Here is a 21,912-nt window from a genome sequence, read left to right on the forward strand (position 1 = left end):
CGGGACCAAGCCGGGTCACGTGAATCTATCAAGTTCGCCGTCATCCTCGCGATCCTCGCCGGCTTCCATTTGCTGTGACCTTGAGAACCCACTCACTAACATTCACAGAATGTACTCCCTAAGCTAGGTATAACATATGAAGAGTCACTGGATCTTACATATAACGTCCATCATCTTGGGTCAGATAAGTCAAATTATTCAAGTTCTACGTCGTGAAGGACAAAGACTGCATACTTATGTATGTGACAATAGTCCCATTCCTGGTGGCACTTCTATGTATGGCTGATGATTATTCAATTTAGCTATAACACAAAAATATTCTTAAAAAAAGACACGTCAAAGGACATCTCAAATAACATTAAAAGACATCTGGAAAAAGACATCTGGAAAAAGACGCCCAAAAGAACATCTTACATATAACTATGGTTCCAAGGTTGTCGGTGTGAGGCCTGCTCACGAATGTCCACGGGTCACTATTGCATTGCTCTCCTCCTTTCTCTCTTAAGAACTCTCGCATCGTAGTTACCATCACTTAAATGGGGTTTTTTCCCTCGCCAGGCGAGCATATCACCTTTGAGGAGCCCAAGCACAGCGAATCCTAATGGTCTATCATCGCCAAGCTCTCCCAGCAAACCCACCAGAACGACGAAATCGATGTTCAAGATGGGTTTGGACCCTCATACGCCATTGCTACATTTCGTGTCCGCAGCGACTTGGGCAACCAAGAGCCCTACATGCGTGTCTACCTGCGAGTTCCCCACCAGGGAACTGAATTCTTCCCATCTAACGAGCGAGCTAAGCAGGCTGCTGCTGGTTGTCACCGCGAGGTCGAAGCTATGAATGCCTTCCATGAACAAGGTTCGACTATTACGCCTGGTCTGTTTACGATCATTGAGGATATCCAGGATAAACACGGGATTATCCCGGGGGCTGCGTTATCCATTTTGTATTCCAACGTGTCCCTGTAGTTTGTCTCGCTGATGAAAATATTTCCCCCCATGGATACGGACCTACGCTTCATAAATTCTTTCTAGCGTTCAGCAAGCCCGAGCGAGATCATATCCGAATGGTGTTTGATAAGGAGTACCGCAAGCTGAATAAGCGGGGATGGGTGCCCACCTTTCCTTGGGCAATGAATTTGATCTCGGACTCAGATGTCTCGAGATTGTGAGCCTTCTTATCCGTGATTGTGGGCTTACAGCTGATTGAAGTAGGTACTTTGTTGACTTTAGAAACCCTCACAAGACAGCATCGGCGATGAGGATGTTGTTGATTATGGCGATGAGGAAAAGATGGTGGTTTGTAGGTGTGGTTTTTTTTCCTTGGTGTTATAGCTAGAAGGATGACAATCACTAGCCATAGAAGTGCACCTAAATTGTATATAATTCTCGCTCCACGACGATATACGAAGGCGGTCAAAAGCATAAACCGTGCAGACCAGGGAAACCAGTGACAATATTGCGGTCCCACATGCAAACCCGTCAAACAGCCGCTTCAAAATTTTGGAGGTTCACTTTTTTTTTAACTTCTTCCAGATACCCTGCGGGTTACAATTGTCAAACATCCTGCTTAGTATTCCAGTCGACGACATCACGAGATTTTATTGAATTTCACTGCATCCTGCCATGGGAAAGCCCAGACCGCAAAAGAAGAAGTCATCCAAGCCCCGCGAAAAGTCCGTACTCGGCCCTGGTGGCTCGATCTCGAAAGGCAACATGGCTCAAGATCCTTCGACGTTACTTGACCAAGCCACAATCCTCCTACAAACTGGTCGAGCCGATGAGGCACTCGTGGTTGCACAGCAGGCTCTGGATTTGACCGCTGAAAACACCACTGCACAGCTCCCCGCGATTAACCTGCTTGGAGAAATCAATGTCGAGCTAGGCGACATCGACACCGCTAGAAACTGCTTCCTTCAGGCCGTTCAACTTGATCAGAATGGCTCGATACCGGAATCCCAGGGAGGAGGAGCTGAGAAGTTCCTATGGCTTGCACAATTGAGTGAGCAAGGTGGAAAGGACAGTGTCCTGTGGTTCGAGATGGGTGTGGCGTCCCTCAGACAGACTATTCAGTCTCTTGAGGGGAAAACATCACCGGAGCACGTCGCCGATATTACACAAAAGAAGACCAAGATGTCTAACGCACTCTGCGCCGTTGCTGAAACCTACATGACCGATCTTTCGTGAGTTTCTCTATATTCTAGATTTTATGCGGCCCAACACTAACATATTCACTCAGCTGGGAAGAGGATGCCGAAGCTCGGTGCGAAGCACTTATTACGGAAGCCCTCCTTGTCACACCCGAAGCGCCAGAGGTACTACAGACCCTCGCCTCCATCCGGATTTCACAACTACGTACCGAAGATGCGCGAGCCGCGCTCACTCGCAGTATGAGCTTCTGGAAGGATCTGGCCCCAGAAGATCTCAAAATTCCCGATTTTGCGGTACGCATCAGTCTTGCGCGACTCCTGATGGAAGTGAATATGGAGTTCGAGGCTCTGGAAGTCCTCGAGCGCTTAATTCTAGAGGATGATCAAAGTGTAGAGGCCTGGTACCTCGGAGGCTGGTGTCTCTTCCTGCTGGCAGAAAAGCAACAGGCACCTAAGGATGCGACCGCTGATGAACTTGCCGAGTCCCCGCGACATGCATCACTAGATGCAAGTCGTGAATGGCTCAAGCAAAGCTTGAAGCTCTACGATGTCCTTCAGTATGAGGATGACCGGCTCCGCGATCATGCCTTGGAGCTTGTACAGGAAATGAACAAAGAAATTGGAGAGGATGAGGAGAGTGAAGCTGAAGGAGAGGGAGAAGGCGAGGATTCGGATGTCGAGATCGAAGTTGACTCTGATGATGAGATGGCGGATTCATAGATACCAAAAATGACGACCACATGAGATGATGTACATGTTCATTCATTTGTTTGATTTGATACCACTAGAAGTAGTTTCTTTCATTTTTTTTCCCAAGTCTCTCTTTCATCGTCGATGACCCCCTGAACCACAAACCGAAACTTCTTTGATATCGCCACCGCAATTCATTCATCGGTTCCGGATTAAGTTGCCTCCGGTGAAGCAGATGCCCGAATTTTTGCCAGCGCAGGTTTCAAGCGCGAGTGAAAACGAGTTTGTCTCCGTGGCTGGCATCTCAAACTCCTGCAAAATGGATTTGGTACCAGCCCCAAAAGGAGAGGCTTCAGTAAGGGCCACCGTGGTCGAAGTTGAGGCCGTGGATATGGAGGAACAGTACGATATGGAGGACGACGCGCCGGACCTTGCGCTTGAGATCTCGTCGGATTTGGAATCGGACAGCGATGATTCCGATGGATGGGATAATCTGTCTAACTGCGATGAGGCGATCCAGTTCCTCCGCGATGACCAGATCCGCGACGGGCTCGGTATGTAACTATATCCACCCTCACGTCTTACCCCAGACACCCCCGCTCTCGGGGATCAGAACGAACATTGGCTAACGTGCTCGCTTTTCCGTCGCAGTTCCTGGTGCCTGTACTCTAGAAGAGGCCACTGCATATCGAAAGCGTCTACATGCGATTGGTAAGGCGGCGTTCGTGGAAGAGACCATCCTCCGCGAAACCGTCACGGCCAAAAAGCTATGCACGGCATTTGGAATCGTGCCCCCGGCATTCCTCGATGGTGCGCCAGATGAGTCTTACCATTCTCTTCTGGCGGTCGCGATCTCGCGCGAGTTCTCCCGGAGGCCTAAGCTTCCCCAGTACAACTCCATCGACGATGCTGTTCGGCTCCTTCGCGAGTCCCGGAACGTGATCGTTCTGACGGGCGCAGGTGTATGTTCATATTGAAGTTTATCCAGAAGGTCCCTGATCCATAAGTGCTAACGGGTATTTTTTCAGATCTCGACAAGTCTGGGCATTCCCGATTTCCGTTCTAAAGATACCGGGCTCTATTCCAAACTAGCGCACCTAGGTCTGAGCGACCCGCAAGAAGTCTTTGATATCCATGTCTTTAGGGAGGATCCGAATATTTTCTTCTCCATTGCCAAGGATATTCTTCCGACGGAAAAGAAATGGTCGCCCACCCATGCATTCATTCGGCTTCTCCAAGACAAGGGGAAGTTGTTGACAAATTACACGCAGAATATCGATAACATTGAAGCAAATGCCGGAGTACTCCCGGAAAAGATTGTACAATGCCATGGATCCTTTGCGACGGCCACCTGCGTGAAGTGTGGGTTCAACGTTCCTGGCGACGCGATCTTCGATGAAATCAGGGCGGGAAATGTTCCCCACTGCACCGCCTGCAAAGAGAAAATCGCAGGAGAAGAACTAAAGCCGCAAGGTCTTAAGCGTAAGCGAAGTTCCAATGGTCAACAGAAAGACCGCAAGGTCTCCGACGACAGTTCGGATGAGGACGACTATGAAATCCCGACTCCTGGAGTGATGAAGGTCAGTGACCATTCGGTCCCTTGCTTGCTTTTTTCCATACTTACAAATCGTACAGCCTGATATCACATTCTTTGGCGAGGATCTACCTGACGAGTTTGGCGAACGTCTACTTCACCAAGATCGGGAACTAGCAGACCTTGTCATTGTGATCGGTACCTCGTTGAAGGTAGCCCCCGTGGCCGAAGTACCAGGGATCCTACCTCGCAACATCCCGCAAATCTACATCTCGCGCACTGTAAGTCATGTTCAAAACATTGGCATTGTACCGTACTGACCATGACATATAGCCGGTGTCACATACCGAGTTCGATATTGATCTCTTAGGTGACTGTGATGTGGTAGTATCAGAACTTTCTCGCCGGGCCGGTTGGGATTTACAACATCATATGATACCAGCCGACGAGAAGGTGGATATTACCTCGGTGGAGGGATATGAATCACGACATGTTTTCAAGGTAGTCGATGCATAGGGGCGGAGTTTAGTTTTGGGCATGTCTTGCTTCTGTCTTAAGGGAGGGCGTATCTTCGGGTTTCTGTTCATAGCTGGATGTGGTGATATATCTTCGGCAGTCTTGGTCTCTTGTTTTTTTCGTGCGATTATATCATACCTGGGTAGATCTAGGTTTCATCTATAGTTCAATCAATCGTTTTATTATCTCTTGGCACACAATCCTTATAATTAGATCATTATCATATTCCAATAGTGCAGTGCCTAACTTTCATTGAACATCGTATTTCGCAACTAAAATAGATTGTTTGTTGGCGATATATAAATCTATACTTGGCTGGACATAGTCCGTCTCCGTGGAGTATATTTCTGAAGGCCCGAAAAAAAAAAAAATCTCAACCCGCAACACCCCGCCTTCAAAGCAGCAACGAATTACATGAACTCCCACTGAAGAGATTAAGAAAAATCTAGACAGATATTCGTCTTGCTAGCCATGGATTATCTGGTTCGGTTTGCCCAACTCCATGAGACCTTCCGACGGCCGGAACTCGAAGCCTGTGCCACACTCGCGGGTGTTAGCATCGAAATCATCGCCTACAATGAATATGTATGATATACCTTTTCCATCTATACTCGAAGCGTCCAAATTATTCCATGACCCTTTATCTACGACGATGGCACCCCTCCTCTCTTCCTTGCATGATCATCCCCAATTTGCAGAAACTTGACTGATATACCCCAGTCACCATACTGTGTCGTAAGACTACCAAATGAAGCTGCGGCACGGGCAGTTGCCAAGCGAAGTATCCTGGTCAAGGATATCTTCGAGCTATGGGGTGAAGGCACCAATTATGAAGAGCTACATGCAGATGTCCGTCGACGAACCCATGGTCGTTGGAACGACTACATCGCTGTCCCGTTCAAATTCACGATTGACTACTTCGCAGGAACGCGCAACACAGTTCAGAAGGGAGAAATCATTCGATCCTTTTCATATATGGGGTTCAAAGGCCCAATCCGGCTATCAAACCCCGATGAGGAGTTTTTCGTGATGGAAGAGTACGTCGACGATGTTGAAGTCTCTATACTGGGCACGACGCGCACAGGAGATCCGCGGAAGATTTACCTTAGTCGCAAGATTGCCGATAGCTGTCGCGAAGCCGTGCTTAAATACGACCTCAAGAAGCGTCGTTATATTAGCACGACTTCCATGGATGCGGAGTTGAGTCTTATTACGGCGAATATGGCTCTTGCAGCACCGGGGAAATTGTTCTTCGATCCGTTTGTCGGAACTGGAAGTTTCATAGTTGCTGCTTCGCATTTCGGGGCTCTGACTCTGGGTGCAGACATTGATGGCCGTAGCTTCCGTGGCAAAGAGAGCGGAAAATTGGGCATATACGAGAATTTTGACCAATATGGGATCAAGAGCAAATTCTTGGATACGTTCACTTCCGATCTTACCAACACGCCACTGCAGAGAACCGCCGTTCTTGATGGCATTGTCTGCGATCCGCCATACGGTGTGCGTGAAGGACTTCGGGTTCTGGGAAATCGTAGGGGAAAACCTGCGGTCAATGTGATCATTGATGGTATTCCTGCTTATCTGTATGTCTTTTTTTTTTTGCTTCCACTGGCTCTGCCGACCTACAATGCTAACTTGGACCTATAGTCGACCTGGTTTCATTCCTCCCAAAAAGCCTTATGGCTTCGAGGCTCTGCAAAACGATGTTCTCAACTTCGCAGTTCGCTCCTTGGTCCCCAATGGCCGTTTGTCAATGTGGATGCCCACAACAAATGATGAGAAAACCGAGTTCCCTGTTCCCATGCATGAGAATCTCGAGATTATCAGTATCTCTGTTCAGAATTTCAACACTTGTAAGTGACAGGTCTTCTGATATAAGCATGATATTGAAATAGATTGGCTGATTTTGTGCCTTATAGGGGCTCGCCGACTTATAACCTACCGCCGTCTACCCGAGGGAGAATTGTCGGATATCTCACTGGCCCGGAAAAATATTGACGACCAAGGTACTAGTGCAGATGCTCTCAATGCATTCCGACGAGTGGTAAGTATTATCTGTGGGTTGATGGCTCAGTACCTGGCTAATTTGTTGGACCAGCATATGCTCCCAGGCCACGGCACTAGGGTCGGGAAGGACCAAAAAACGGCCGAATAAGGACTCCGATATCAGAAATTCGATAGGAAGCTACCTAGCCTACCCAGCTCAGAGGCTTGCAAAATCGGGTAGTATAAATATCTATATGCAGTGAATGACCCGAAGATGGGTCCAATGATCAGATGCAAGAACAGAGATAATACTAGATACAGCGTACTTTACAGCTTCCCTCGCTGGCTTCCTTCTGAAACCAAGTCTGCAGCCAAGTCCACACCCTCGTCCCTCAAAATTCGTTCGACTTCCTCGGCCAGCTCAATTCTCAACTCACGAGCCAAGACCTCAGCCTCATCATCGTCGAGCTCCTCTCTCTGTCCACGACCGAACATAGCAAAGCTTGTTCTCTGATTGGCCCCTTGAGCAGGGCGCGGGATGATATGGAAATGGACGTGGGGTACTACCTGTGCTGCTCTTTCGCCTGTAACCCAGTTAGATGATTGTTGTTTTTTTTTTCTTCTTCCATAGACATGCGATCGTAAAATGCCGCTTTGGTTGAGTGACAGATAAAACAAGATATCGGTCAGGGGTGTTCAACCTCCTTGAATACCAATATTGATACACCAAATACATAACATTATACGACAAGGAAACACTCCGTATTCAAATGCGATAAAAACCAAGGGTTTCCGGAAATGGAGAAAAGCAAGGGCAAGACATACCATTGTTCTGCACAACATTCCAATGTCTATCGGGATCATCGCCAAACACCGTCTTCGTTACAACCCTGGAGAGAATGGGTAGCCATTTCCCTATCTATGCATCAAATCGAAGAAAAGGATCAGCCGAAGAAGCATTTTTCGAATAGATATAGATGAACTGATAGGAAATAACTACGTACCTCCTGTCCTGCTTGAACACCCATGTCACCTAGCAACTTGTAATGATTTCTTGGCGCTACAAGCACATGGCCGCGGGTAAGCGGCATAATATCCAAAAAGGCCAGAACATGCTCGGTGGAGAGGATGATGTGGGACAAGGGACCTAAATCCGGGGCAGTAGAGACTGGATTGGACTCAGAGTCGTTGAACGGGGTTGGGGGATATGATGAGGCAATATTGCAGAACGGGCATGGAGGGGGTGCAGTGGAATCCATGACAGGATAAAATAATGTATTTATCAGTCCGAATGTGGGGGTTGTGAACCTGTGTTGTATCAGCGGCAGATGGATAGAACTACGTAGTAAAGATGGAGGTCGATCCCAAAGTGATTCAGCGGCTCACAGAGCCCCGGGACCAACCCTGGAAAGACCTCGGGACCAACCTCGGCTAAGCACGCCCAGGCGAGCTTAATTAGACGGATCTACAAGCAACCCCAGATATACCCAAGAAAGAATAGAAAAAAGAATTAAAAAAGAAATGGGTTCAATAAGCACGCCATACACACGGATCCAGTGTTAGAAATCCAACTATTTTGAATAAAACAAAAGCAGTCCAACTTGTCACTGATTACCACCTCGACCGTCCATCCGATATCAATCTTGCACGCTTGGAAGACTCAACTTCAGTAACCAATCTAATCTTCCAGCCGATGAACTGAGAAACACCCGAGAAACAAAAACAAAACCATAGCCACCGTGGCCCCACCAAAGATTTCCAATCCGCAATGCCACGCAAACGTGCAAGCCTTCGGAACTTGCATGATAAACAAAAAAAAAGTGATCCAAAGGGGATAGCACTGTATCGTCCAACCTAAGATAGAGGCGATTCAGGGTGAAGCAAGGTAAAATTGCGATTTGAAGGAAGAGAAAAATAGATCCCGACGCCTGTAACACGGCGAGAATGTAAGAGATATCAAGGCAGGCGGGAGACAGATGCTCATGCACGGAAAACAAGCAAGCCGAGGTTGAAGATGTAGGGGTAAAAGAAGAAAACAATAGCACACAGGGCCGAGCGCCGAACACCCCATCACAGAAGACAAATGCGGAAAGCGCAGAAATTCAATCAAGTCGTCGTAAGAATATGCAAAAGGTAGTGTAGTGAATACCAGCACAATGAAATGCCAAGATATGTAGGAATTCGATTTCCCTGCTCAAGTCGTCGCAAGGGCCTTAGGGAGTCATGAAAGGCATCGACGTTGGCGAGACAGGAGTAGCATGACATCGTAAATGGTACAATTACTGTTCATCCTTGGCGTAACTGCTCTGCTCGGAGCTGTCGACGTACAGGTGGTGATACTTCTTGGCCCATTGGCGAGTCAAGATAGAAGCTAGAAGACCGGTCAGCATGCCGTCTCGCGAGACAAGGGAATTATCAATGTAGCTTACCCTTCAGGAACTTCTTGCTGGCGTATTTCTTGAAGAAGGCTTCATGGGAGACAGGGCGGTGGAGATAATCAACCATCAACTGGAAGACGGGATCGATCTCCTCTTCGGTGTATCCAGAGTAGTGAGCGAGGGTGGCATCCTATTATAAGTTAGTTGAGATGTGCGTAACAGGCGAAATGCAACATAACCTACCCAAGGTCCACGTTCGAGGATGAGACGTGCAAGGTACATGGCTGCAGCAGAGATGTGGCTCTGGGGGAAGCCCATGAAACGGTGATCGAGAAGACTGATCTCCATCAAGTATTTGCCCAGAGTGCGTGTTTGGATATCATAGTTATCGGCCTTGGAGATGCGTCGCAGGAAGTTCATGGGGTTGGGGAAGCTCATGTTGTACTCGAGGGTTGCGAGGACGTGACGTTCGGCATCGAGAATCTCCTTATCTGAGAAGGTCTCATCGGCGACATGGCTGAAGTTGGCGACGTGAGGGGAGAGCACCTCCTCATACTTAGAGGCGATGAACATGGCGGTAACACCAACAAGCTGAAGACGATCAAGGGCGACAACCTCAGCGGACAGGAAGCGATCGATGATGTTGACAGCAAGGAACAGGGTCTCGGGGAGGAGGCGGAAACGGGTGTGCACTTCGATTAGCCAGTCGACAAGGATCCCACGCATCTTCCATTCAAGGTCGGGCTGATGGTCGATGTAATCAGGGTTGGGCAGGGTGATGATCTCGAGGTCCTTGAGATACTCGAAGATTTCAACCACGTATTCGGCGGCCATTAATGGGTCATCCAAGTCCTCAGTGTCCAGGTCCTGCACAGCGTCATTCAGAGCATCCTTCACACTAATCTCCGCCTCTTTCACTGCCGGCTCTTCCACGATCTTCTCGATAGTTCGGGTCTTTCGCTCAAGCTCGGGCTTCTTGCGGGGAGGCTCCTCCGCTTGGAGGGCTGTATCCTTAAGCGATGGACGCTTGTGGGCGTTGGCAGCAGGTTTCTTGTTCGAGTCACGGGGTTGAAGGGCAGGTCGTGTGGCTGTTCGTGAGGAGTTGGTACGGCTGAGCTTTTGAACACCTCCAGTCTGGACGGTTGCCTTTGAGGTCAAACCAGCCTTGGCGGCGACCGGTTTCTTCCCAGCTTTCATCTCAGCACCATCCGTCTTGTTGACATTACTGACATCGCCGAGGGCAGCACGGGGACGTTGGGATCCATTAGACGCGGTAGTCGACGTGGTTCGCTTGGTCTGCAGGGTTTTCTTAGCTCCAGCGGCGGAGGCATCAGTGCTGAGAGCGGCTGTCTTGGCCCGCGTCACACGCGCTGACGGACCGTTCTCATCATTCTCATTCATCGTGCCTCTGGTACGAAGGCTTCGGGCCTACAGTGGAGTCAGTAATCTGTGTAGTGAGGTCATGGGATACACTCGGATCTCAATGCAATGGATTAGATATCCCGCAACCAGGATATTAAACGCGTGTTTTTGGCAAGGCTAAAGATTGCTTACCTGCGGCATCGTGAAGAAATAAAAGGAAAGCGACGCGTAGGAAGGGAAGAAAGGGGAAAGGAATATAATGATCCCCTGCTCGGGAAATCAGGTCAGCATTCCATTTGATATTACCTCGGTGGGGACCTCATACCAGAGGGTTAAGGATGAGGTGCACGTACCACGCGTGAAAATGCGGTTGTTCTGAACAAACTACAATGCCAGTAGGCAGAGGTAGCTTTCAGACAGGTGGAGATGATATGAGTCGATAATTACGGCCCAAAGATGACTATGTTGATGTGTATCAAGACCGCGCAGAACCCTGGTTCTGAAGATCAAATGGCGCGCGAATCAGGGGAAAGATGTCAAATGATACAGAAATGATCCGGGGACACTGTACAACAGGAATCCGCACGCGATAATTTGCTAGTTGGGGAGTGGGGGGAGAGATGGAAGGGCAGCTTTAACTGGAATGATGAGGGAAAAGGAAGAGAGCTTGAGGGCAAAAGGCGATGTTTGGCCCTAGTACTGTGCTTAGCGTGGAAAACAAGTAGCCCCACTCAGCCAGTCGCGTGGATCACCAAATTGACCGTCGAGCCCTTTTTTTGGTTAAATTTCTAGAATGAAGAATTGAACTGAGCAATGAAGAACGGAATAGAATCAAGAAAAAGATGTGTTCAGATAGGTGAAGAAAAGTAGATCCAGCAATGAAGGGAGATACGCGTGAGTATGGCAATGGGTAAATAAACTGGTTGCTCGGACAACGAGGGTGTTTCGGTTTCGTATAGTATCGGATCTCCTGTAACAAAGAAGTCACGTGTAAATCTGACACAAGGCGGTCAAATTAGATCCATGGATGCACTCCCGTGACCATACATCAGCCACATTATATTAAATATGGCGGTGCATGAGGCTGTGCATGAAATAGTCACGTGGCCAGCGAACTTTTTGTTTCTGGAGAGTCAGGTGCATATCTACAAAGCAGAGGAGAGGAGCTGTTGAGTCTTTGTTGGTCTGCTCCACTGATATTTGCCTTTCATCGATTGTAATTTTATTCAATTGATTCATCCAAAACCCGTCTTTCCCCTCCATCCCCCCCATTCTTTGGCAGCAATGCTCCAACCCCGAATTGCCCTACGGGGCATTCGGCTGCCCTTCAGGTGTCTACCCTCTCTGCCTTCGCCAGTTCGTTGCTATTCGACAATTGTGAATGAAATTGAGAAGAACAAGCCCAAGTCTATTGAAACACCAGTCAACACGTTTATTGACCCCAACGTCTCGTTCGCTCCTCCCCCCGGCCGCGACTCTGCTGGCATTCAGCTGCGCACTTACACTCCGCGCACCCCCGGTGTGAGACATTTGCGGCGTCCAGTGAATGATCATCTGTGGAAAGGCCGTCCAGTGCACAAATTAACGTTCCCTAAACGTGGTCACGCCAAGGGTGGACGAAACAACTCTGGCCGAGTCACTGTCCGCCATCATGGAGGTGGTGCCAAGCGTCGAATTCGGACAATCGATTTTCTGCGCATGGCTCCTGGGCCACACACAGTGGAGCGTATCGAGTACGATCCCGGACGCACTGCACACATCGCTCTGACTGCTAGTAAGGAGACCGGCAAGTTGAGCTACATTCTCGCAGCGGATGGGATGCGCGCTGGCGACGTGGTCCAGAGTTATATGTCCGGAATTCCCGAAGATTTGTGGAAGAGCATGGGCAGCACTGTCGATCCCGGTGTGCTCGCGGCCAGAACCGCCTGGAGAGGAAACTGTCTGCCATTGCACATGGTTCCGGTGGGAACATTGATCTTCAACTTGGGATTGCGACCCGGGAAGGGTGGTCAACTGTGTCGGAGTGCTGGAACATATGCTACAGTTGTGGCCAAGGGTAGTGACTCGCGCCAGCAAACAATTCAAGACGAGCAGCCTGAGGCCGAAAAGAAGCCCTTGTCGCAGCGTGAGCAACAGAAGCAGGAGCGTCTGGCCCAGCACATTACTGTCCGTCTCTCAAGTGGTGAGACTCGGCTCATCCACAAGGACTGCTGCGCTACCGTTGGTATCACCAGCAACCCGAACTACCAATACACCCAACTCGGAAAGGCTGGTCGCTCACGTTGGCTCAACATCCGTCCGACAGTCCGTGGTCTGGCCATGAACGCCATGGACCATCCTCACGGTGGTGGACGAGGAAAGTCTAAGGGTAACGTCGACCCGAAGAGTCCTTGGGGTATTCCGGTATGTATATCCGTTTGTTTTGCACCCTTCCAACTTCCATGTGACTGACTCTTCTTTTTTCACCTCTAGACCAAATCCGGCTACAAGACCCGCCCGAAGTGGAAGATCAACAAGGCTGTTGTTCATGCCAGACCTCGCAACCAAGGAAAGCGCCGTCGTGGATACAACTAGAGATAATGTTGCTTTGCCGAAATGGCCATTTCACTCTGTTTTGTCTCTGAACCATCTGTACCTCCTCACCCTATACCTCATCCCTACCGCACAGAGGATGACTGTACGATATCTTTTCCTTTTTTTTTGACACATTAAATGTCTCATCCTTTCTTCTACCACGCGCTATCTGGAGATTCTTGTTTTGCGCATCTGCCATCTGACTGAAATTCGGGCAATGGGCACTGTACAGTACGATGGCTCGAGGTCATATACATTCAAAGCGAAAGAAAATAGATTTATAAACCATTTTATCTCTCTGCTCATAGTGGATATACATAACTATATATGTAGATAAATTGTTGTGTATAAAGTAGGGCGTACTTCATCTTCACTCTGATTAGCCATAGATCCCACCTGGGCAGATACGTGCCAAGCCTCTAGGCAATCTCGCTGGTGCGTGGCCCTCTTTGCTGATCCGCACCTGTCAACGCCCTTATTGGGAATTAGCATGGAAATTCAACTCTTCCGTGGTTTCAATTAGAATCCGATCGAAACAAACAATAGGGGTTCTTTGATTTAGCTCATTAAGCCAGGACCCGAGGAATGCTCAGCCTCTCCTGATACGAACTTCCGACTTCCGTCATTCATAGAACTTCCTTTTCACATCCCCACTTTGGCACATCTAACCAACAGTTGGATGTTCCTGCCTCGTTGACACCCCTGGGATCTATCCTATTCGCCCCATTTCTGCCTTAAAAAAAAATCGCGCCCGGACAAACCAGATTTGGCCATCAATTCATCCACTTGAATTACTCTGCTACTGCACCACATACAGAGGTAGTAAGTTTACGACCAAGCCCGCCATGGCGGCACTTCCGGCGTCTAATCTTGGACCCGAATCGTCGCAATACTCCACAGAATTTGGCCAGTCTCAAATGGAATTCATGTCTGGTGAAAGTGGCGCCGCTGCCGAAAACACTAGCACCGGAGATGGCAAATTCGTTCCCCGCCCCAAGCGCATCGCATGTGTTGTCTGCCGGAGGAGGAAACTGAGGTGTGATGGGAGACGACCGAGCTGTGGGACTTGCTCACGTCTGGGACATGAATGTTCCTACGATGAAGTGCGCAAGAAGAGTGGTCCTAAACGGGGATATGTCAAGCAGCTTGAAGCGCGATTAGGTACGAACTCATGGAAAACAATGGTCGCAAGTACTGTATTGACAGTGAACTATGTCGCTAACAACCATCAGCTCAAGTAGAGACTCTTCTCAAAGGTCAGGATCCGGAACCCACCCAACGAACCTCCCCACCTCAACCATTGGAGAATGCATTCACAGCACCCATCGCCGATGAATCTATACTGGATTTGCCTGACCTCTCAGACTTGGGAGGGCTAGGAGGTATCGGAGGCAACATGGATAACTCGTACTCAACGTCCACTGCTCCCAGCGCAGGACGGTCGAACCAAATGTTATTCCCTCCGCCGTCAACTACCCAGGGTGGCGGCAACTCTCAATGGGACTTGATCAGTTTGGGACTGGAAGAGCCCCTTCCTTCACAGGATGTGATCGATGAACTGTACGTGTTATATGCGGCTTTCCACATGAACTGGTGTCTAATACAATGGTACTGTCTAGGGATGCTTTATTCTTTGAGAAGATCTATCCAATGATGCCCATCATCCACCGCCCCCGTTACTATGCAGCCCTGACTCTCGCCCCTAATATGCGACCACCGATCTGCCTACGATACATTATGTGGTGCAATGCCGCATCTGTCAGTGACAAATACTTCTTTTTGCATGATCATTTCTACCAGCGGGCACGCAAGTATGCCGAGATGGACGAAATGAAAGGCTTCGGAGAGAACATTGTCAGTTTAGCACATTGCCAAACATGGATATTTATCGGCACATACGAATTCCGAATGATCTATTTCCCACGAGCCTGGCTGAGCGTTGGCAAAGCTGCAAGACTAGCACTGATGCTGGGATTGAATCGGCTCGATGGTGTTGGCCTCGATGTCAAACAATCCATTTTACCACCAAAAGATTGGACAGAGCGTGAAGAACGCAGGAGAGTCTTCTGGGGCGCATTTGCTACAGATAGATATTCGAGTGTTGGAACCGGTTGGCCCATTCTTATTGATGAGAACGATGTCAGTATCTCCTTCGTGACACCCGGCGTAGAGGGTGGTAGGCTGACAACAAGCAGATCCTGACCAACCTCCCCGCATCCGAAGAAGCCTTTACCAAGAGCAAGCCACAACGAACACTTCATCTAAATGATATCGCCACCGGGGCTGTCTCGACACTAGCACCGTTTGCATGCGTGATAGTTTTGGCAAGTCTTTTCGGTCGTAACCTCGTGCACATCCATCGGCCTCAGCCCCAAGACAACGATCATGATCTCAATGGAGAGTTTTGGAAGCGCCACAGAAGCCATGATAATACTCTTCTGCACATTTCGCTCTCGTTGCCTGATCATCTTCGACTTCCAAGTGGTATATCGGACGTCAACGTCATTTTCGCCAATATGAGCATCCATACTTCAACCATATGCCTTCACCAAGCGGCAATCTTCAAGGCCGAAAAGAACAAGATGCCGAATCAGATTACTACCGAGAGCAAACGCAGATGCCTTGTCGCCGCCAACCAGATTTCGAGTACCATGAAGATGATCAGCCACGTTGATTTGACGAGCGTGAGTTTTTATTGAGCTTCCTTGCCCAAATAATTTGCACTAACACCTTGCAGCTAAATCCTTTCATGTCATTTTGTCTCTATATTGCTGCTCGCGTCTTTGTGCAGTATCTTAAATCCCGACCAGAGGATGCCAGTGTTCATTCCTCGTTGCAATTTCTGGTTTCCGCTCTGAACGCTATGAAGAACAAAAACCCTCTAACAGAGTCGTTCCTTGTTCAATTGGATGTTGATCTTGATGGAACTGGCATTCGCGCGTTGGACGATAGACAGAAATCCAACAAATCTGCTGTACATTCGATGGTATTAGGTTCCCCTTGCTTGTTCCCCGACGGCAAATCGAAGCTAATCTCATTTTCTCTAGCAAACACGCTGCCATGATAGTACCGACTGTACCCCTATCTATAACATCCGCCAAACACAAGGGATCGCGAAGGAGGTGTCTTCACAATACAGTACCAATCGCGGTGGCAACCAACAACCTATGCCTGCCGGTTTGACGACGTCCCTCCCTAGCCGGAGCAGGGACTCAACGACACAGCCGACCGCAGGACCAGTCTTCAATGGCGACGACACGCGTCGTTATTTCGGAACTTCCACTCAGGCGACAGGTCCACAAATGGACCAAGCCGGACAACCAGGGGCCATTATCGATATGGACATGGATTTTCCAACTGATTTCGGCAACCTCAGCGACAGGAACAACCCACCATCAGACCATCCCACTCCCTCAACTTTGAACTCATCCTCCAACACCTCCTATTCAATTAATGGTGCTGACAACCCCTCACCGGGGAGCAATAATCAAACGGCGAACTCAGGATATCCGAGTCAGGCCTCCGCCGCGTCCTTTGATAAGGCCAATCGAAACATCATGACACAAGGAAACACAAACCTGCAGGTCACTGATTTGGGTTCTATGGCTGGTCCGTTTTATCCAAACAGCTCTGATAGCCCATCAGTTGGCACAGGAGCGTCGGGAATCTTTTCCATGCCTTCTGCGTGGGACCTTGCATCCCCAAATCCAGAAACGGGCAACGGGGGCTTTGGCAGTTTAAACATGGAGAATTTCAGTGAATCTCAATGGGCTCAAATGTTGAATACCCAAATCCAGAGTGAAAATGGGACCAACACCGGCTGGGAGAACTGGCGACCATCGTGAGCGCAGCATGTGGTGGAATATACTTTCCTATCAAAGGATCTCAGTTGAATAGTCTCCGATGTCGACGACTCATCGAGTTTGAGAATGTTGCAACAAATCTCTCATTTTGCTGTTGAATGGACGGCATTGGGCTTCGTGTTCCCCGATCTGCTCAAAGCCCGAGATCTTAGGCTCTCACTAATTAGGACGACCCATCGACGCCTTTATCAATCCTGGCTGGATATCTCACGAATCGAAGCAGGTCGTCATCCTATTGGATACTTCTCTCTTCCTTTCGGTTTTCCTCCTCCGCCCCAAGCTGAGATTGATACACATGAGGCATTGGTCCCCTAGTTCTACAAATATTTGGGTCACTTATTACAATATCTTGGACTGGACGCTTTCTTTTCCTGGGGTTAATTCACTAATCACAGAACTGCAAATCCCTTTGCAATTCTCTTCTTGCCACAATGTCCGAGTAAAGTGGCAGCCTGATAGGCTTCCATTAAGCTCTGCTTTTGAATGATTTGATGACGAACGAATGAACGGTCTTTTCGGGGCGAAATTCTTCACTCTTGGATATATTATACGGTTGCAATCGGCGTATTTGGGGCCTGTCAATCCATGTTAATAAGCCATCACTACAATATATCAGAATCCCATGAATTCCATTGATCTTACTTAGCACTTCTTTGGTTGGTTTTTTTTTTTTTTTTTTTTCTTTCAATACGTCCATTCATGATAATTTTTTGATAATAATCTAAATCATAGAGGTTAGAGCAAAACAAAGAAAGCTTGCTGAAGAAGAAGAAGAAATGCAATATAATGCTTGAGACTACAGGCCACCACCAGCAGCACCAACAATTTTCAAGCCTCCAGCGCTGGAGCTACCAGGTCCGTCGGCGGTAGTGGAGTAAGCCAGCCAGTAGCGAGAAGGATGCCACGCAACAGCAGAGACACCAGCATTGATGCCGGCAGTAGGAATTGTATAAATGCTATCACCAGACTCAGCGTGGAAGATCTCGAGTCCATTCCCACCACATCCAAGCTCGTCGCATGCGCCAACAATGTAGCGGCCATCGAAGCTCCAGCTTACGCCACGAATAGCACCACCATTCTCGCTGGACAAAGTGCGACGACAAATCCAGTCGGTTGTGTCCCAGAGGGAGATTAGAGCGTCGCTTCCGCCAACTGCGAGGTACCGACCTGTCGGGGCAAGCGCAATTGAAAGGCAGGCCGAGGTGTGGGCGTTGAGAGTGTGGATAATATCGAAGGAAGGGTAGGACATGATTTTGACCTTGCCTTCGCCTGTCGTCACGAATACTTGCTGCTCTGGACGTTCGGATGTCGGCATGCACCAGGAGAAGGTTGTCGCATTTGTTTGTACGGTTTGAGGGTGAGGATCAAGAGCTGTGTATGTGGTTGCGCCGGGTGTAGAGGAAGGGAGATTGAGAGCGTTCACGCCATCGGGGTGGGCGGTAGGAGAGGAGGGGAATTTAACGGAGATGGGGATTAAGGTGTCGTCCTGTTTACATATCGTGTGTTAGTGACTTTGTCATGACAGAGATCAAGACTGCGGAGTCACAGCGCTGCGTTGTTACCTTCTTGCCGACGATCATTGTGCTGCCGTCAGCAGACCAGGAGAGTGTGAATGCTTCGCCACCGACATCGAGACGGCTCACACATGTCTTGGAGCGCACATCCCAGAAGCGCACTGTACCATCGGCCGAGCAACTCGCCAGCTCCGCATCGCGGACTGGGTTGAAAAGAGCCTTCTCGATACCAGCTGTGTGGCCACGCAATTCAGTAGAGTACCGTACATGAGGACGTTCAGGGTTCCAGATTCGTAGAGTGCGATCGGCTGAGCCAGTCGCAATCAGCTGCCCCGTGGGGTTCCAGGCAAGAGTGCGGATCCTGTGGTCCCAGACCGTTGTCAGTAAGTTGTACATGAACGACAGCACCTAGCACAAAAGCTCAACTTACGTGTGGGAGCCTGGTCCCTTGGAAACAGGATCTAAGTAGTTTTGCGTCTTCACGCTCCCAAACACGAATGCAAAGTGATCCTTGTGGAGGAGCTCGCGACGCGAAGTGGGCGCCATGTCTTCGTCTTCCTCCTCTAGCAATTGGCGCAAGACGGGACCCTTACCTGCATTCGAGCCAGCAGCAGAAGCAATGGCAGAAGTAGAAGCGATAGGGCCTAGTAGCTTAGGCTTGATGCTATTCGAAGAACGATGGACCGACTGAATTGGAGAGTGCTCGGGTACCGCCTTTGGAGAGCACGATACTGCCGGGGAATCCTTATCGGGTGTTATTGAAATTGCAATGTTGGCCTTAGGCACCCAACATTTTCTGTTGAAGTAGATTGGATTTTGCGTCTAACTTGCGTTTCAATCGCCAGAAAATTGGCGAAATTTTTTGGGATAGAAGGAAGCTACGAGTGGGAAGTCAGCAATTTTTGTATGTGAATGGGTCTCACGGTTTCCCACCTATAAAGAAGAAATTCACTTTACACACTATATATTGAGGAACACCACCAGGAACTATGTAGTAGACATAAGGCTGCTTGGCCTACAATTGGTACATTATAATTAATTTGAAACTATTCTACATATTTTGTTTTATTCTAGAGCCATACATAGATATTTTTCTGGCAGTATGTATTTTAATGAACAGTCTCTCTCGTTTGCTCTATATACATAGTTGCATAATAGAAGCTTTTCGAGCAAATCTCAATCCAGAAGATCTGAGACTGAGCTCTACCTGTGTTCATATGTATGTCTCTTACAAGTTGACATAAAACCAAGGCTATATTGAGCTATTATACTCGTTACAATATTCAGGGTGTTGATATTCATTGATACCCTCTTTCTTGAATTAATATCTGCCATTCGGACTCTATACATATGTATATCTATATGTATAATATTCCAATATTGTTACCTAAATGTTGTTAAAATACCCCAAATACCAAGTCACCCGCGAACCATTGAAGGTGGAATGTTTGATAGCTGCAGCCTTATGGGTCCGATAAGCCCGAGCTTAATCGAACCTCATCCTTCGGCTGAAAAATTAACACTCCAGAATTCAAGAGCCTCGATTGTCAACATTAAGCATCGCTTCGAAGGCCATCAGAAACAACATGTTTGAAGAAGTGGACGATGCGTCGCGTCGTGAAAAGTGTTTCACAACCATCGCTCAACTGCCGGCATTCATTGACCCGAAGCAGATCCCGAGCAAGAGATCGCCATTTTCAACGATTCAGAACCATGCATTTGTACACTCAGTAAGTGATCTGTGGCTTGCTTTGAGAATTGAAAGGTCATTTGACTGATCATTGGGTATAGGTCGAGGTTATCTTGCCAAAGGAGGTCTACTCACAGATCAAGCCATCGCTCGAGACTAAGCTAGAAAAACCTCGGTATGCACGAGTGTTCATGGCTCCTTCGGCTCTACTTGAGCATGATTTCTTCAACACATATATCAAGTCAGGTAAGTGTGCCCCCGCCAGTTCAGCCCCAAAGCTCTCCCATATTTGAATGGGCATCAGTTGCACAAGCCTCAGACAGCTTTTGTGCCTAGAGAGTTCCTTACAACAAAGACAGCAATCTAACTTGGGACATAGGAAATATTTTGATGATATCTGAAGGACACTCGGGGTCCGATAATGTCTTCACACTCCAAGATGGTTCGTTCTGCTAAAGCTGCGGCTGGAAGAGTCTTGTCGTTGCGGAACCGAAAGCTGACTCGAATGGAAACAGGAGTTCTTCGAATGGAACTAGGAAAGGAGATCTATGAGCGGACGGGCCTCACGGGCAAGCCTTTCCGCAGTGGTGGCAGAAAACATGCAAAAGAACGATTCTGTGAGTACAAGCAGAGCAAATGGGCTGGACGAGTCTTTACTAATCATGTCATCAGTGGTAGAATTGAACTTACGGCTGCCCTCGATGCTGCATGGCAAGAAAGGCTTTGAAAGAATCGTATGGGCGTTCACCAATGTTCTGACTCAATCAATGTCCTGGCTCTTCCACGACCTGGAAAGCAACTCCGGTCTAGATGAAGGTGATCATGCCCCCGAAGCCGAAAGAGGAAACGCCAGGAATAATATGCTAAAAGTTGGAACAGGAAACAAGCCGATCAATAAGGTTCAACCACAGTTGACAACCTGTGAGCCACGGGAAATTGATCACGAGCAAATAATCACTCCGCCGTTTTACGAAAACGGGAAAGTACTCGAGGAAATGTCGGAAGGTGATCTGCAGGAACATTCTGGCTCCCTGTCCGAATGGCTTGCCATGGTTCAGATGGCTTCTCCACGGTTATCTGGGGAAGATGACGTCGATCCGTACCTGAGTCGTTATGCAGTGCCAAACGCAGACGAAAGCCAGGCCTGTGATTTGATGAGTTTGAAATGGCATGGTTTGATATCGTCCCGTTGGATTATGCAGCTGTTCCTCAATCTGCTGTGAGTTGCGAATATCTGGTATAAAAGTCGGGTTGAGAGCTAACATTGTTCAATGGGCAGACAGAGTACTAAGGCCAGCAATCTGTCGTGGTTTGCGCTTGCCGTCGCTACTTTGGGTAAAGAAGCTGTGGAAGGAAGGGACGGATTCACGGTTATGGTCCTTCCTAGTGGACAGTCCGGTGAATCCAGCGAAGCATCTCTCAATGGGGAAGGAACCACTGGACCTGGTCGTGTGACTCTATGTTGGGAGTTGACGGGAGCATCAGTGACTGAACCTTGACCTAACCCTGTGCCCTTTGTGACCGACCCAAGTACCCCATGGGGAACGGAGCTTAAGGCAGGGCTTCATCCATGCAACCCCCATCATCTTGCCCTGAACGAGAGCACGTCACGTATCTTCCCACGACCCTTCATCCTTCGTCCTTCCTCTCTCCTTC

At 48.6% G+C, this 21,912-nt stretch overlaps 10 protein-coding genes across 10 annotated transcripts; 7 read left to right on the forward strand and 3 right to left on the reverse strand.

The window, feature by feature from the left end:
- Window positions 1-422: 422 nt before the first annotated feature.
- Window positions 423-1,346, forward strand: N7537_007824 (uncharacterized protein; the record flags this gene model as incomplete). The annotated part of the gene is made up of 5 exons (XM_056898879.1): window positions 423-440; window positions 621-967; window positions 1,042-1,167; window positions 1,250-1,298; window positions 1,335-1,346. 5 exons carry the CDS (start codon window positions 423-425, stop codon window positions 1,344-1,346), a joined length of 552 nt encoding a protein of 183 aa, XP_056750955.1.
- Window positions 1,347-1,625: 279 nt separating this feature from the next.
- On the forward strand, window positions 1,626-2,869 carry N7537_007825 (ACL4 family protein; the record flags this gene model as incomplete). Its single annotated transcript, XM_056898880.1, has 2 exons — window positions 1,626-2,182; window positions 2,239-2,869. 2 exons carry the CDS (start codon window positions 1,626-1,628, stop codon window positions 2,867-2,869), a joined length of 1,188 nt encoding a protein of 395 aa, XP_056750956.1.
- A 205-nt stretch (window positions 2,870-3,074) lies between these two features.
- On the forward strand, window positions 3,075-4,997 carry N7537_007826 (putative histone deacetylase SIR2; the record flags this gene model as incomplete). Its single annotated transcript, XM_056898881.1, has 5 exons — window positions 3,075-3,393; window positions 3,491-3,801; window positions 3,868-4,419; window positions 4,475-4,654; window positions 4,707-4,997. 5 exons carry the CDS (start codon window positions 3,075-3,077, stop codon window positions 4,887-4,889), a joined length of 1,545 nt encoding a protein of 514 aa, XP_056750957.1. The 3' UTR covers window positions 4,890-4,997.
- A 363-nt stretch (window positions 4,998-5,360) lies between these two features.
- Window positions 5,361-7,044, forward strand: N7537_007827 (tRNA (guanine-N2-)-methyltransferase; the record flags this gene model as incomplete). Its single annotated transcript, XM_056898882.1, has 5 exons — window positions 5,361-5,474; window positions 5,610-6,472; window positions 6,537-6,742; window positions 6,809-6,933; window positions 6,988-7,044. The coding sequence occupies 5 exons, from the start codon at window positions 5,361-5,363 to the stop codon at window positions 7,042-7,044; spliced, it is 1,365 nt and encodes a 454-aa protein (XP_056750958.1).
- A 151-nt stretch (window positions 7,045-7,195) lies between these two features.
- N7537_007828 (HIT family protein) lies at window positions 7,196-8,134 on the reverse strand (the record flags this gene model as incomplete). The annotated part of the gene is made up of 3 exons (XM_056898883.1): window positions 7,196-7,459; window positions 7,701-7,794; window positions 7,880-8,134. The coding sequence occupies 3 exons, from the start codon at window positions 8,132-8,134 to the stop codon at window positions 7,203-7,205; spliced, it is 606 nt and encodes a 201-aa protein (XP_056750959.1). The 3' UTR covers window positions 7,196-7,202.
- A 1,020-nt stretch (window positions 8,135-9,154) lies between these two features.
- On the reverse strand, window positions 9,155-10,654 carry N7537_007829 (B-type cyclin nimE; the record flags this gene model as incomplete). The annotated part of the gene is made up of 3 exons (XM_056898884.1): window positions 9,155-9,246; window positions 9,305-9,443; window positions 9,497-10,654. The coding sequence occupies 3 exons, from the start codon at window positions 10,652-10,654 to the stop codon at window positions 9,155-9,157; spliced, it is 1,389 nt and encodes a 462-aa protein (XP_056750960.1).
- A 1,245-nt stretch (window positions 10,655-11,899) lies between these two features.
- On the forward strand, window positions 11,900-13,189 carry N7537_007830 (mitochondrial 54S ribosomal protein uL2m; the record flags this gene model as incomplete). The annotated part of the gene is made up of 2 exons (XM_056898885.1): window positions 11,900-13,018; window positions 13,088-13,189. The coding sequence occupies 2 exons, from the start codon at window positions 11,900-11,902 to the stop codon at window positions 13,187-13,189; spliced, it is 1,221 nt and encodes a 406-aa protein (XP_056750961.1).
- Window positions 13,190-14,034: 845 nt separating this feature from the next.
- N7537_007831 (putative C6 transcription factor Prf) lies at window positions 14,035-17,034 on the forward strand (the record flags this gene model as incomplete). Its single annotated transcript, XM_056898886.1, has 6 exons — window positions 14,035-14,350; window positions 14,422-14,749; window positions 14,809-15,328; window positions 15,385-15,873; window positions 15,927-16,175; window positions 16,237-17,034. The coding sequence occupies 6 exons, from the start codon at window positions 14,035-14,037 to the stop codon at window positions 17,032-17,034; spliced, it is 2,700 nt and encodes an 899-aa protein (XP_056750962.1).
- An 814-nt stretch (window positions 17,035-17,848) lies between these two features.
- N7537_007832 (uncharacterized protein) lies at window positions 17,849-19,388 on the reverse strand (the record flags this gene model as incomplete). Its single annotated transcript, XM_056898887.1, has 3 exons — window positions 17,849-18,538; window positions 18,615-18,927; window positions 18,997-19,388. Coding segments are annotated over 3 exons (1,395 nt in total), but the record flags the coding sequence as incomplete, so codon positions are not given.
- A 764-nt stretch (window positions 19,389-20,152) lies between these two features.
- N7537_007833 (ribonuclease P protein subunit p40) lies at window positions 20,153-21,755 on the forward strand (the record flags this gene model as incomplete). Its single annotated transcript, XM_056898888.1, has 7 exons — window positions 20,153-20,296; window positions 20,358-20,502; window positions 20,636-20,698; window positions 20,772-20,873; window positions 20,929-21,072; window positions 21,136-21,475; window positions 21,536-21,755. The coding sequence occupies 7 exons, from the start codon at window positions 20,153-20,155 to the stop codon at window positions 21,753-21,755; spliced, it is 1,158 nt and encodes a 385-aa protein (XP_056750964.1).
- Window positions 21,756-21,912: the final 157 nt, after the last annotated feature.

The sequence above is a fragment of the Penicillium hordei genome (genome assembly GCF_028827395.1).
Source record: "Penicillium hordei strain IBT 12815 chromosome Unknown utg000004l_segment0_segment0, whole genome shotgun sequence".
NCBI lineage: Eukaryota > Fungi > Ascomycota > Eurotiomycetes > Eurotiales > Aspergillaceae > Penicillium > Penicillium hordei.